This window comes from Canis lupus, chromosome 10 (assembly GCF_048164855.1).
Source record: "Canis lupus baileyi chromosome 10, mCanLup2.hap1, whole genome shotgun sequence".
NCBI lineage: Eukaryota > Metazoa > Chordata > Mammalia > Carnivora > Canidae > Canis > Canis lupus.
The window spans coordinates 57273385-57289091 of record NC_132847.1 but is presented as its reverse complement, the minus strand read 5'-3'; the positions used below and the strand labels follow the sequence as shown (position 1 = coordinate 57289091).

At 47.2% G+C, this 15707-nt stretch overlaps 1 protein-coding gene across 1 annotated transcript in view; it reads left to right on the top strand.

Moving 5' to 3' along the window:
- Window positions 1-15707, top strand: part of GABBR2 (gamma-aminobutyric acid type B receptor subunit 2) — a 370018-nt gene that overhangs the window by 351514 nt on the left and 2797 nt on the right. The window contains exons 15-18 of the mRNA XM_072842074.1: window positions 3402-3626; window positions 6012-6194; window positions 8760-8889; window positions 12607-12724. Of these exons, the coding sequence (XP_072698175.1) occupies window positions 3402-3626; window positions 6012-6194; window positions 8760-8889; window positions 12607-12724 (656 nt within the window). The remainder of the gene's footprint in view (window positions 1-3401; window positions 3627-6011; window positions 6195-8759; window positions 8890-12606; window positions 12725-15707) is intronic.

Here is a 15707-nt window from a genome sequence, read left to right as displayed (position 1 = left end):
TGAAACTAGTTTCCATAGGGAATCTATGAGGACCGCTGGACCGCAATCTGGGCCCCACAAAGTAATGCCCCAGAAGGTGTCCACAGGAGGCTCCCAGAGTGGAAATGGGACTTTGAGGACTGGCCAACAGCCCTAGACTTAGAGATGGGCACTCAGGAGACATGGTCACCGGAGTTGTGAGAGACAGGTGGCATAGACCTGAAGACAGATCCATCATCAGTGGGCAAAGTTGCCAGAGGGCGGCTTTCAAGTCCACATTAAAGAAGGATTTTGTACAATAGAGCAGTGGCCGCAGAGGTGGTGGTGCCCCCTAGGAAGGAAGACGCCCCCTTCACAGGAAGCATGTGGTACCCACAATTGAGGCCCCCAGCCCTTGCTGAAGAATGAGACTGAAGCCAGATGCTCCAGGACCCTTCTAGCTCCAGGTCCCCCGATCCTGAGACTCTGTGAAATTAGATTATGGGGAATCCGATTGACTCTTTAAACTGCATTTATCTGTAATGTCTTGACCATCCATTATCTTCTCCACCTACTTGCAAAAGTGGCTGGAGATGACTGTATCTCTTCCTGTGAAGCTAATACCTTCAGCTGGATCGTGTCCATAAAAGCTGTATTTAGCAGCACAAGTGTGTTACTATTTCCAGTGTGTGCAAGGAATTGTCCTCAGTCCTCCTGGCCCCTAGGGTTTGTGACTAAAATTCTAGCTCCTAGTGCCTCCTCTCTGAAACCACAGAATTTCAAGGCTGGAGAGAGAGTGCCCAGCCCTGAGGCCCACTCTCCCCTCTCAGAGTTTCGGCACTCCCAGCCCACGCTGAGCATCCCCGACATCCCCATTCATTCAGTCACTGCTGCCACACCTCCAGGGATGGGAGCTCACCTGCCTCACTGTGACCTGTGGCATCATGGATGCTGTATCAGTGTCCTGTGGCTGCAGTCACGAATCACCGCAAACTGGTAAACGCAGACTGGCTTGAAACAACACACATTTCTTCTCTCACTGCTCTGGAGGCCAGGAGTCTAAGACCAAGGTTGAGCTATGCCCCCTCCAGAGACTCTAGGGAGAATGCTTCCTGCCTCTCCACGGCAGCTGATGGCTGCAGGCATCCTTGGCCTGCGGCCGCATCCCTCCAATCTCCACCTCCATCTTCACGTGGCCATCTCCTCTCCATGTCTCTCCTCTGTGTGGCTCTTGTGAGGACACTTGTCATTTGATTTAGGGCTCACCTGAATAATCCAGGAGGATCTCATCTCAGGACTCTTAGTCATATCTGCAAAGACCCTTTCCCCAAATATTCAGTCTCTGTGGATTGGGATGTGACTTGTCTTTTAGAGCCCCCATTTAACCCACTATAGGCAGGTTGCTTTTCTAGAAAGCTCTTCCTCATCCTCAGCTAAAATCCGCCTCGATGTAACTTGTGCCCATGAACCCTCATTCTACTCCTTGAAGGCCTAGGAACAAGTTACTGTTTCCTTCTGACACTCTTCAGAGATTTTGCAGCCAACCACCAGGTCTCCAAACTTGCCCACATTTAACAACTGGTAGAGACTCTCATGATGGTTTGTGGGCCCCTGGGCAGGTCACTTAGCCTTGTCCAGCCCCTGCTTCTTCCCCTAGAAGATGTGGACAGCCAGGCCCTGCTGGCACAGCCACTGTGAGACTGAAGGGACCACACACACGGAGAAACCGGCACAAAGCAAGGCTTTCAACAGCCGTTGGGTTCTTTTCCTCACTTGGTATCTGCTTCCTGGGCTTCTGGTTCCCCATTTTAAAAGGAATCTTTAAAAAAATAAATCAGTCTGGGTGCCCGGCTGGCTCAGTGAGCGGAGCATGTGACTATCTTGGGATTGTAGTTTGGGGCCTCACATTGGGTGTAGAGATTACTTTTAAAAAAAGAAAATCTTTAAAAAATGTTTTAAATAAAAAAATGTTTTAAATGATAATAATAAATCAGTCTATGATATAATACACTTACAGAAAAGGAGAGGAAAGCAACCATGGTTGTATAAATAATACCAATTACAAAATAACCAACTCTTGTACTGGGCACTTTGGTTTACAAAATGCTTTCACAGCCATCCTCTCATTTCATCTGGACACAAACCCTGTGAGATGGTATTATTATTATTATCTCCATTCCACAGACCGTGAAACTAAGGCCCTGAGAGGTGAAGTGATTTGCCCAAAGTCACACAGCCGACGAAAAGCAGCAGATTACAGCTCCTCCATCCTTGTGCCCCTGACCCTTCACTACATGGCACCATGCTGCCATTCTAAGTCGAACCTGAAAACAGAAGCCCTCAGTGTGATATTAAGTGGCTCATGCAGCTTTGGATGCCCTGAGTTGCAGTGGTGAGGTCAGAGGGAAGAGGGGTCTTTGGAGAAAGGCCTCCTGAAAGGGCTGGACTGCAGCCAAAGCCCCTGCCTGGTCAGCATGCTGGTCAGCTCGCCCCCCGACCCCCACTACCATTCTGCCTGCCATTCCATCTGCACTTCCTCCTCAATCTGCCCTCCCCTTAGACCACCCAAGGAGTCTAAACCCTCCACATCCTGCTTCAGATCACACTGGACCTCTACCTGGTCCATTTCTGTTGGGAGATGTATTAGTTAGGAGTAGAGTTATAAGTGACAGGAAACCCAAAATAATAGTGGTTAAAGAGATAGTTAACTTCCTCCTCAAATGAGCAATCTAGGGCTGGTGGGGGTACCCAGGACCTCAGCTCCTTGGACCTTGTGTCTCCCCCATCTTCATCATATAGCTCCCACATTGTAGACTAAGATGACTTTTTGGTCTAAGATGGCTGCTCAAGCTCCACCTATCACACTCCACTCCATCTACTAGGAAGGAAGAAAAGGAACACAGTTCCCCTTTACAGATACTAACCAGAACTTGTCCTGAACCTTCTCATACACCACACCTAGCCTCAGGACAGTTAGGATATATAGTCTCTATTCTGAGTGACTTTGTGCACTGACAGGTAATAGAAGTCCCAGACATGGGGCCTCTGTCTTATTTAGTGGTAAAAAACACGGGACTGAACTTCTAGAAACAATTCACTTTTGCCCCTGTATGACTGTGTGGCCTTGGACAAGCCCTTTCCTCCTCTCTGGGCCTCAGTGTTCTCCCTAGAGCGAGGGGAGGTTGTCACAATCATGTCTCTGGAAGCCTTCCCACCACGGTCTGCTATATGTGAACCAATATTGGGGCGCAGGAGAACCAGATGCTGTAACATCCCCAGTCTGCATTTCCTCAGCAGGACTCAACCCAGGGCCACCAGTGGAGACCCGGGGTGACATCCAGAAGACCCGGCCCACGGCAAAGCTCCCAGCCCCCCTTCTCAGAGCAGCAGGTATGTGCCACCACGGGATAATGACCACTTCCCCTCTCCGCTCACCATTTCAGTTGTTCGGTTGCTTCTTGGCTTGGGAGACACGCAACGTCAGCATCCCTGCCCTCAACGACAGTAAGTACATCGGGATGAGCGTCTACAACGTGGGGATCATGTGCATCATTGGGGCCGCCGTCTCCTTCCTGACCCGGGACCAGCCCAACGTGCAGTTCTGCATCGTCGCCCTGGTCATCATCTTCTGCAGCACCATCACCCTCTGCCTGGTGTTTGTGCCCAAGGTACGGCCCGCCCTCCGCATCCTGCCGTCCGACCTCTGGCCTCTGACCCTGCCCAGGGGACTGCTAGTTTCCTACACTTCCTGGCAGTTCTACGCTTTCTCTGCTTGTGATGATTATAGTTCACATCACGGAAAGTTAGGAAATGCAAACAAGTAAAAATCAGATTTTCCAGTCTCGCCACCCAAAAACTATCACTGTCAACGTTTTGTTTTAGTTTTTTACTAAAAACTACGTATTTTTGATGTTTCCTTCCAGTCTTTTTTTTAATATGTTGTTTATTTATTTAAGAGTGCACACACATGTATGTGCGCACCGAAGAGAGAGAGTAGGGGGAGGAGCAGAGGGAGAGGAAGAAGCAGACTCCCCGCTGACACAGAGCCCCAGTGCAGGGCTCCATCCCAGGACCCTGAGATCATGACCTGAGCCAAAATCAGGAGTTGGACACTCAACTGACTGAGCCGTCCAGGTGCCCCTCCCAGTCTTTTTTAAATGGTTAGGCAGTGAACTTTCTCAGTTACAGCTCTGATTATAGCTCACGTATTGTTTCATAGTTTGCCTTTTCCACTATGAATTTCTCCTTTGTATTTCTCACAGTCATAACCACCAATGGGAGGGCATGCTCCATGTTTTCTTGTCCATTTGATTCCCTTATTGATGAGCATTACAGCCATTTCCAGATCTTTTATGTTATAAATGAACTTCTTTTCTCCACATAACACATGATCCCCGCTTCTGGCCACACTCTTCAGACAGGCCCTCAGAAGTAGTATTAGTGGGAAAAAGTACTAAATGACCACTTTTGGCAGCCACTGACATGTCGCATTCATCTGAAGCACTGACCTCCAAGACCAGCCTGAGAAGTATTTTTCAAACCTTCACCTTCCCGGCAGTGGGCAGGTGAACCAGAGGCTCCGGCATCTCGGGAGTCCCTGCAGGAAGCTGGTCTCAGCATCAGGAAAGAACGGGAAACAGAGAGGGTGGAGGGAATCATTGGCCTGAGTGGGGTGGGGTGGGGCATGCCTTGGAGTACGGTGGGGGGGGGTGGGCCAGGAGATCAGTCGGGACCACTGTACCCTAAACAGGCCGCCCGTGGCCCCGCATCTAGTCAGTCCCCACGTGGCAGCTTCCCCTGAGCACTGCTGCCCTATATGCCTTCCTTCTCTGTCTGTCACACCCACCCAGGCTCTGGGCCAACGCTAAGACCTCGCTGCCCGCACTCTGACATTCTTTGATTCCGGTCAAAGATGCCAGATAGCTCCAAGCCCAGCTCTGACCGTGTCCCTCTCCTTTGTCAACCTCGGGAGCTCCTCATTGCCCTCCTGGTTCCGGAATCAAGTTCCCGATACCGGGCTGCCTTTTAGGGCCCTTGGGTCCCCTCCAGTCTCCCAGAGAACCGTGTGCACCATCCAAACTGCTCTTCTTCCTAAGCACCCCTCTCTTCACCCTGCCCCCCAATTTGCATAGGCCACTTCTTGCCCCCCTTAAATTCCCTTCTGTCACTGTCCCTCGAGCCCTGCATAGAGCCCAGCCCAGGCCCATAGCACCCACAGCCCAGCCTGCCCTCGATACTTCTGGCCTCTAGACCATGGGGTCCTGGGAGATGGGGGTCCTAGCTCCCTCAGCCCCTGCTCTCCAGAGCAGGCCCATGTCAAAGCAGGAGTGTTTCTTGAAGAAATGAGTAAGATCAGGATCAAGCAGCAGCCTTATCTCTCCTCTAACAATGCTTTTGTCCATGACCGAGCTGGTCACCGGTCTGTCCTCAACACTCACCAATGGTTCCAGTAAGAGAAGCCTTCATTTGCCTCCATCCACTGTCTTCCAATGTCACCCTCAAGGTTATTTTCCATGCAGAATGAGGCCCAAGGCAGAGTGAGGCTCAGCTGGCATCAGGCCGAAGGGGAGCTGGTGGGCTCCACGGGGTGGTTGGGATGCAGGTGGAGTCAGGATCAGGAGACCAGACTTCTGCTGATTAGGAAGGAAACTGAGGAATGCCTGGGTGGCTCAGTGGTTGAGTGTCTGCCTTTGGCTCAGGTCGTGATCCCGGAGTCTTGGAATCGAGTCCCGCATTGGGCTCCCTGCAGGGAGCCTGCTTCTCCCTCTGCCTATGTCCCTGCCTCTCTCTGTGTGTCTCTCATGAATGAATAAATAAAATCTTAAAAAAAAAAAAAAAAAAGGAAAGAAACTGAGACTCAGCGAGAGGGGGGAGGGGCCTGCCCAAGGTCACAGGCAAGCAGGTGGCAGAGACCAGTCTGAGCCCAGGGCTCCAGACTCCCAGCGTGCATCCACGCTGCCTCCAGCGCAGGACCTGCTGCGGCGGAGTGGACGGGAGATGGTGCGGGGGGAGGACCTCTGGCTTCTCTCTTCAGCTCCACCTTGTCCTTTCAGCTTATCACTCTGAGAACAAACCCAGACGCAGCGACTCAGAACAGACGATTCCAGTTCACTCAGAATCAGAAGAAGGAAGATTCTAAAACGTCCACCTCAGTCACCAGCGTGAACCAAGCAAGCACGTCCCGCCTGGAGGGCCTGCAGTCTGAAAACCATCGCCTACGAATGAAGATCACAGAGGTAGCTCCGCCAGCACTGGCAGCCAGGGCCCCAGCCTCCCTCTGTCCTAATGCAGGGCTTCTCAGAGCTGCCCCACCCAATCTCGACCCCCTTCTAAGAACCACCCCCCCCCCGCATCGGGCTGTGCAGTCCCATGTGCTGGGATTACAGCCATGAGAACCAGGGGGGCCGTGCACTGGACAGAGGCAGTTTGTCAGAATCCACTCACCAGGCCCAGGCTCGTAGAGTCCAGCAATGCCTCGATTCAAGACACCCTCAGAAAGCAAGGAGTTCTTAGAGATTTGTGAGCTCCCAGATTATGGGAGCTTCCTAAGTGTGTGGGGGACCCCTCCCCTTAATTTTTCACTCTCACAACCCAATAACCACCCTCATCCATATGATGTACAGCAAGACAGGAGGGGGTGAAGAGAAACTTTTCAGGCAGGAGAGATTGCTGAAGTGGACCTCACTGTTGTCTTGAGGGTCCTTAACTCTTTCTATAGAATTCCAGGGAGGCTATACCTAGATTCCTTTGTGCCCAAGCCAGACCTCAAATTCTGGACTTTCTGTACCTGAGAGGGGAGACCAAATTATCCACCCCTTCTTCACCCTTCTCTTTGAGTCCAGGTATGTGACTGGCCTATGGTCTGAAAGCATGTGCTTCACAGAGAAACCCTTATTTAATGAGTGGGATGGGGAAGAAACAAAGGAGTGTGTTGGCAAGGGGCAAGGATACTTGCTAAGTTACTGTAACAAAGAGGTCCCAAAATGAAGTGGCCCAAAGAAAATATTTCTCTCACCTAATAGTCCTCAGGAGATTGATCCAGGTTGGCAGGCAGCTCTGCCTCCATGGCCATGGCTGAATGAGGTTCATTCACACTTGCTGTTTGCCACTCCCCAGGGTCTGTTCCTCACCAGGACAGTTAAAACTGGGTGGAAGGCATGGCCTGTTCCACATGTCTCAGGAAGGGAAGAGGGAGTCCACACAAGAGATAAGCAAGTAATACAAAATTTGTGCACCTTTTGGGTCTGCTCCAGTTACCTTGGCAAGAACTTAACATGATCACACTTAGACACAAGGTAGGCTGGGAAATGTGGTCTCTAGCTGGACAGTCGTGAGGAAGAAGTGGGATCTGGGGTTGCCAGAGTAGATACAGGACGCCCCAGTGAAATTTGAATTTCAGACAGCCAATCATACTTTTAGTATAAGGATGACCCATACAGAATTTGGGATATACTTACACTAGACAAATGATTCATTGTTATCTGCAATTCAGATGTGACTGGGCATTCCATTTGCTAGATCCGTAGCCTTTTGGGGCGCTCACATTTAGTCTGTCACAAAGATCTACGACAGAGTTCTGCGCATCTAAACCTGATGGTTTAGGATGAGATAGCCCCCCATTAGACCCCAGAGCAAAGTAGGAAAGGTTTCTGTCCTTCAAAGCCCATGGCTGGTTCTGCTTTAATATCAGACCTCTCTGTGACTAGAACTACCCTAACTTGACACTTGACTTTTACTTGCATACTCCAGCAAAAAGAGTTCACTCACTTCAGGAAACCTGAAACTGAAGCCAGTGTCAAATCCCTAAAATGAAAAAAAAAAAAAAGAAAAAAAAGAAAAAAAAAATCCCTAAAATGTTGGGTTGTTTTTCCTGGGATCAAATCACAATTGGGCCTTCTCTGATGCCTGCCCTGCTGTTTGAGTCACACACACAAAATGTATCTCTCCCTTGAAACTTATTTAAAAATTAATGACTGTGCTCTTGACATTAGAACAACACTTTACAGTTTATAAGTTTCTTTCCCTTATACTATAGTAGAATGCCCACCGCCTTCCCCAGTTACCACCATGTCCCCAGCACATCCGCATGCACACGCACGCACACACACTCACACTCACATGCACACACACCAGGTTTTTCAAGGGCTAAAGTGCCCCAGGGCTTGCATTCGACTTTTCTATGACCTGAAGGCAACTGCAGTCCATCCTCTAGAGGAGCACCTACGGTCTTGAGCTTCAGTGTCCATGTGCGACTCACAGCTGACCAGCCCACAGATCTGTCCTCCCCTGCTGGGTATCAACAACAATTGTAGTACTTTTATTGTAGTAGCAGGTTCCCCTCACGATGTGTCAAGGACTGGGCTAAACTTTAAGTGCGTTGCCTCATTTAATCTCCATAATAACCACAGGAGGTAGGTACTATTATTACCTCATTCTGCAGATGAAGGAAGTCAGACTCAGTCTCTCACAAGCCCGTACACAGATGGTAAGGAGCAGCCCTGGGTTTGCCCCGAGGCCTGTCCAACTTCAGAGCCTGTACTCTGACACCACCCTACCTCCCTGGGCTTGCCCAGCTGTTCCCTCAAGGCACAAGCCTGCACTGGACACATCGCTGCAAAGCCCTCCCCTCCCCAGCTCCTCCTGCAGCAGCAGCCAGCAGGGGCCCTCTGCAGCTCTGCCCCAGCCGGCAGCGGTCTCTCTCATCCTCCAGAAGCCTGCCTGAGGCCCAGTCCCATGTGCCTGTGAGCTGGGGGAAGGGCTGGGTCAGGGGCTCTGACTCAGCTGGAGCCTTTGTCTTCTAGCTGGATAAAGACTTGGAAGAGGTCACTATGCAGCTGCAGGACACACCAGAAAAGACCACGTACATTAAACAGAGCCACTACCAAGAGCTTAACGACATCCTCCACCTTGGGAACTTCACGGAGGGCACAGGTAGGAGGAGACGGCGTCCCTGCAATGTGGGGACCTGGGTATCACACACCAGCTGGCCATCTTCCACCTTCCCGACAGAGAAACTGAGGCTCAGAGAGGGGGTGGGGATTATCGGAAGCCACACAGGCGCAGCTGGAGTATCTGGAATCCACAGTTCGGTGTCCGTTTGAAGTCCTGCCCTCCTAGAGCCGGGGCTTCTGTCTCTCAGTCTCCTGGATTCCAGTGGCGCATGTACCTGACACGGCCAGCAATCCCAGGGTTCTGATTGGAGGCACATTGTTCTTAATGAATAGTTTACCTTACATCTCCCAGAGACATTCCACAGTTTCGAATGTGCCTTCTCACCATATGGGAAAGGAGTGGTCAGTTAGATACGACGTGACACTCAATCCCACCAGCCACTTGGCAATGCAAACCAAAATAACACAATCCAGTCTTACCCTACATTTCAGCAAAATTTTTGGAGATCACCAATGTTGTTAAGGGTGTGTAGAAAGAGGCATTCTCCTGCAATGTTGGAAGTCAGTCAGGCACATCCAAATGTTTAGATGTTAAACCTCTTGATTAGCATTTCCACTGGTGAGATCTTGCCCCTGGGAAATACTCCCACATGGGCAAAAAGTATATGGGTGGTGTTCATCACAACATTATTTGTAGGTGAGAAAAACTGGAATTAACTTAAATGTTCAGCATTTAGGGCGGTTTCATTCATTATGATGCAACCAAACAAGGTGCATAATGGGGTGGATCTATTTGTACAAATATGGAGAGCTCTCCAAGTGGAAATAGCAAGGTGAAGGCTAGCATTACAATACACATAAATGCACACACGTGTACACGTGTGGTATGTGTGTTAAGTGCATTTTTAAAAAAGGCTTTGAAGAACAAACACCAGATGGTAAACAGTATCCCCCTGTATGAAAAGGAACAGTATGTGCAGAGAAGGAATTCTTCTTACATTTCATTTAATATACTTCTCTGTTGTTTGCATTTTGTTGGCATTTATTCATTGATTTGCTATAAAATTATTTTTTACAACAATGAAAAATCTTCAGCTTCTTTTTTTTGGTTTTTTACAGTTTCTTTTATTCTAATTACATAAGTAATAAGTATTCTTATAAAATTCTTACTATGTAAGGTGTTGATTGCAAAAAAAGTTTAAATTAAGATAAGTAACAAGTAAATTGAAAGAATAAAAATTATTCACAGTAATTTTAGTATCTGGAAAAGGTGGGTATTTCAAAGTAGTGGAAGGAAATGAATTATTCAATAAATTTAATAGGGATAAGTGGATAGCCATCTGGAAAAGAATAAAGTTAAATTCTTACCTCACACCTAACAGAAAAATAAAGTCTAGCTGGATAAAAGATTTAAATGTAAAAAGTGAAACCATGAAAGAACTAAAAGAAACCACAGGAGAATTTTTTTTTTTTTTAATAATCTCAGCGAAGGGGCAGCCCCGGTGGCGCAGCGGTTTAGCGCCGCCTGCAGCCCAGGACGTGATCCTGGAGACCCTGAATCGAGTCCTGCGTCGGGCTTCCTGCATGGAGCCTGCTTCTCCCTCTGCCTGTGTCTCTGCCTCTCTCTCTCTCTGGCTCTATGAATAAATAAAATCTTTAATAATAATAATAATAATAATAATCTCAGCAAAGGAAGGCCTTTCTCAGTTTGATGTAAAACACAGAAACCACAATTGAAAAAATTGATAAATTTAACTATAAAAAAATTTAACAACACAAAAGCCACCATAAATAGTCAAAAAATCAAACAAACTAAGCCAAAAAAATATTGTAACTCAGGAAATGAGCTTATTTTCTTACATATGCGAGAAATTTTATATCATTTATATGAAGTATATACAACTATATGCAAATTAATTTTTAAAAAGCCCAATAACAGAAGAAAAATGGGCAAAAGAGAGTTCTCACAGAAGGAAGTGCAAGAGGTCCATATGTTTATGGAAAGATGCTCAAGCTCTCTCCTCAGTAAAAGCATGCAGATGAGGGATCCCTGGGTGGCTCAGTCAGTTAAGCATCTGCCTTCACCTCAGGTCATGATCTCCGGGTCCTGGGAATGGGCTTCCTGCTGAACAGAGAGTGTGCTTCCCTGACCCTCGCCCACCCCACTGCTGGTGCCCTGTCCCATCCCATGCTCACTTGTGAGCGCTCTCTCTCTCTCAAATAAATCAATAAAGTTCATTTTTAAATGCAGATGAAATTTTTAGTGAGATACCATTTTCACCAATGAGACTGGCAAAGACAAGAGATCAAAATATTGCAGTTTGTGGACACAATTGGGAAAATGGGCATTCTCAAACATTGCTGGTTGAATTTGAAATTGTTATGACCCAGTAGTTCCTTCCATATTCTAAGAACATGCATTCAACTTTATCACATTTGATAAAGTTGCTGTGAACCGTGAATTAATTAGTGAATACTGAACCACTACTCCTGGGCGAAATACAAGGTTTGGTTCCTGCAAGGCTTTCTCAGGTTGACATTTTGGTCAACCAATCAATGCACAACTTTGTTGCATGTGTGTTTCTGTCTGAAGACATCTTATTTAATATATTGTTGATTCATTAACACTATTCATTAGCACTATAATGCATGCCTGAATGAAGCCCATCTAACGCATATATTTTCTTCATCAGACACATCACAGCCTTCTTGCACTTATGCATGCGTTATAATGCTGTTAACCATGAGGGCAATGTGAATTTTCAACACTGTGTGTGTGTCAGCAAATGGCCCTGAAAGCATTACCAGTATTGATTTGGGGGTTGCAAATAAATTTGAGTGAGTAGACGAGTTCACAAATACAGAATCCATGACTAAAGAGGACCCACTGTCCTCACATGGGGGCAAAATGACATTCACTAAGTGACCCACTGCAAAAAAATCTACAAAACCCCAGTACTCCTCCAAACCCCTCGGTGGGGAGGGGGGGTTGAATATTTTGTATTCAATATTCCTTTAAATCTCTCCAGGTAGTTCTGAAGCACAGAGGGTTGAAAGCACCCACATCATCATGTTTTGTGCCTACACAGTATTTCTTTCAGTGGAGCCCCCATACATACATAAGTTGTAATTTATCCGTTATTACTTGAAAAATTCAGATTAGTCCCCACTTCTTTATATTATAAACAATGCTGATGTGAACATCTTATGTATAATTTCACACACTACCTTCATTATTTCCTTAGGATAACTCCCTGAAGTAAAAATTCTGGGTAAAAGATACATACTATTTTTTAGTGTTCGATGCTTATTGACAGTGACCTCCAAAAAGATTACACCAATTTAAATTCCCACTATCAGTTTACTGACTATTATTATTCTTTCAGTCTTTGGCAGTCTTATGGATATATATTTTACCTTGGAGGGTTATTTCCTTTGTCATTACATCCCTGTGCACCAGTGAAAAAGGCTTTTGTATATTAGAACTTTTCATGTCCAAGTTATGTTGCTTACATTGGTCGACTGGATTTCCTCCCTTTTTTCTTGGAGAAAAGAAATTCCCAGGAAGCCACTTCCATCCCTGGGTGGAAACTTTTGGGTTCATTGCCTTAGTCTTGAGAGAACTACTGCAGAAACCACAGCTCCAGAGGGATAATAAGGCTCTTTTGCATTCTCTCTCCTTGGGCAGCATCCCAATGACTGCATTTTTTTAATGAAGTTAACAGAATGTATTGTGATATTGTTGTTTTGCATTCAGATGGGGGAAAGGCCATTTTAAAAAATCACCTCGATCAAAATCCCCAGCTACAGTGGAACACAACAGAGCCCTCTCGAACATGCAAAGATCCTATAGAAGACATAAACTCCCCAGAACAGTAAGTACTTTCTCCTCTAGAATTCTTGTGAAAGAGCATGTTACTCATGCACAGCAGTTTCCATCTGCACCACATTTTCCCATGCATTATTTTTTTTGAAGTCCACAGCAACCTCATGACACAGGTCAAATTACAATGCTCATTTTACAGATGAGAAAACGAATATTCAGAAAGGGGAAATGACTTATCAAAGCTCACCCAGTTTCTAAGTGCAGGAGATCAAATTTAAACCCAGGTCTGTCCCATCATCGAAACCACTGAGGCACACTGCCTTCGTTATATATAAAGCTTAACCTTGCTAAATGCACTTAATCCATAACTATTCACTGACACCTACTATGTGTCAGATGTTAAAGTGAAGAAAACTGATCCCACTGGCTTCATTGGCTCCAGAACAATTACTGATTGTTATTGGCAGTAAACAATTATTGATTAGTTATATGGCAGCCGTCAGTGGTTTACATATTAGTACCCTCCGCTAGAGTCTAAGCACCTTGAGGATAAGATATGAGCCCCTCCCATGTCCCTTGGACTCAGTGCAGCTTCTGGCACTGAGTCGGTTTTTGGCAAGTGTCTGTTGAATGAATAACAAAGATGCCTTCCTTCACAGAGCTTATTTTATCCAATGACATAATAACTTCATTAAAAAAGCAAAATCTGGTGTATTAAATTGTAAGTGCTTTGGAGAAAAATAAATTAAGGAAAGGCGTTAGAGATTGTAATCTTAAACAGAGCAATCGGAGAAGATCCAATGAGAAGGTGACATCTAAGCAAAGACTTGGACATCTCTGTTAGCTTTGATCCCACTGGCAATTTTTAGTTCTTCCTTGCTTAGAGCATCTTGGAAGCAGAGATTAGAAATGTCAACACTGATGGCACCATCGTGGGTGGCTCAGTTGGTTAAGTGCCCGACTCTTGATTTCATCTCCGGTCATGATCTCCAGGTCATTAGATCGAGCCCCACAATGGCCTCCACACCGAGCATGAAGTCTGCTTGATATTCTCTCTCTCTCTCCCTCTGCCCCTTCCCCTGCTTGCTGTCTTGTGCACTCGCTGTCTCAAGTTAATTAATTAAATCTTTTTTTAAAAAAATGTCAGCACTGAAACTTGGTCCCTGGGAAGTGACAAGCACCAAAGACAGCCAGATCACCGACTGTAGTGTAATTTGGGGCCATTTAGTGTTAGAGCCAATAGTCTCTCAACCCAGTTAGCTCCAAGGTTTCATTGGCTCCAGAACAATTACTGATGGTTATATGGCAGTCGTCAGTGGTTTGCTTATTAGTACCCTCCGCTAGAGTGTAAGCACCTTGAGGATAAAGTATGAGCCCCTCCCATGCCCCTTGGACTGAGTGCAAGTTCTGGCACTGAGTCGGTGTTTGGCAAGTGTCTGTTGAATGAATGACAACATAAACCAGGACCTGCGGACAGCAACATGCCATGGCTCTGAGAGCCATAGACAGATGTCCACCTTGCCCAGGCAGATAACCCTTCCCAGGAGCCTGGACAGGGCCCTTTTATCCCATGATAAAGAGTTTCTTCCTCAGCTCCCCATTCCTGGACTCTTTGCCAGCACCCTCTTGTGTTAAAGAGTAGATCATAGCTCAGGTTACACAGGTTCAACTTGAACTTCAAAAGGAGAACTCCAACACACTAACCTCGTGAGCACCTGTGACATGTCCTTGGTAGAAACTCTCCCACGAACAGGTCCTTAGGGAGTGGGGGCAGCACTGCATCCATCCCCATCCGTGTCAGGACCCCATCCGTGCCAAATATACACACCAGGGGCACGCCTGTTGGGATGAGTTGATTTGCCTTCCTCACAAAGCACTGCGGTTTTCCAGAAGAAGCAGGAGCCCCACCTTCCCCAGTTCTGGCTTTGTTTCCTCTTAGTAAGTTACATAAACCCTGTACCCTTCCCTAGCCTTTATAATAGGAATAGCAATCCTTCTTTTACCTACTGGGCTTTTTTTGTGGGTTTTTGTGGGGTTTTTTGTTTTTTTGTTTTTGTTTTTGGTTTTGGTTTTGTTTTGGTTTTTTTTTTGAAGAGCTGAGGGTAGGGGGTGAGGGGAGGTCCTCACTTGAGCAGTCAGACACTGAAGACACAAGGAGGCCTAAGGATTCTGAGAATGCAGCTTCCCAGGTATGAGAGAGAACCACACAAGATGCAGCTGAGCAGAACACATCCTGCCCCCTGCCCCCCCACCATCAAGCAACCTTTTCTACAGTCAAGGTGACTTCTTGGCCTGGGGCAGCTCTGATGGGAACTTGGGCCCAAAGACTGTGGCAGTGAGAAGGGAGTCAGAAAGCAGCTGCCTTTCCCCCTCCCTGCGCAGAGTCCCATACCACCCCCACCTCCACCTCGCCTTGGGGCTTCTCTGGCTGTGCTTCTGCAAATTCACCCAAACTCTGGGAGCTCGGAGGCAGAAGGAGCTCATTCTTTGAGTTTAAACTGGATAGTGAAGGGAAAACAGTTCATCGGGATCGGGAGGTAGAGAAAGTATCCCGGGCTGGGGGAAGAGCATGTGCAAAGGCAAGGAAAAGTGGCCATAAGCAGCGTTTTAGGAGAAACCAGCCGCCAGAGGGCAGGGTTTGGGTGCAGGGCCAGTGGAAGTTTCACCTGGAGAATTAGGCAAGAGATCTTAGGCAAGGTTGTACCCTCCCCGCCCCCACAAGGTTGGAAAGGTGACACTAGTCACCAAGGAAGCTGAAAGACAAGGAAGGAACCTTGTCTTGGCTGGAATCAGCCCAGCAGAAACGGCTGAGGTCCTGGCAAGGCAGGGGGAGGAGCCAGTGAGGAAGGATGGAGCGCCAGATGCCTCCCGGTGCATTTGGAGGTTTGAGAGAGAGTGAGAACTGTCTATGTCAGCAGCAAAGCCCCATGAGATGAGCAAAACCTGTTCTTAGGAATCGCTGCATGCTTAGGAAGGCTGCATCCCCTTCACCTACTCTATGTCCCTGGTTATTCGCAGGACAGTCATTGGCA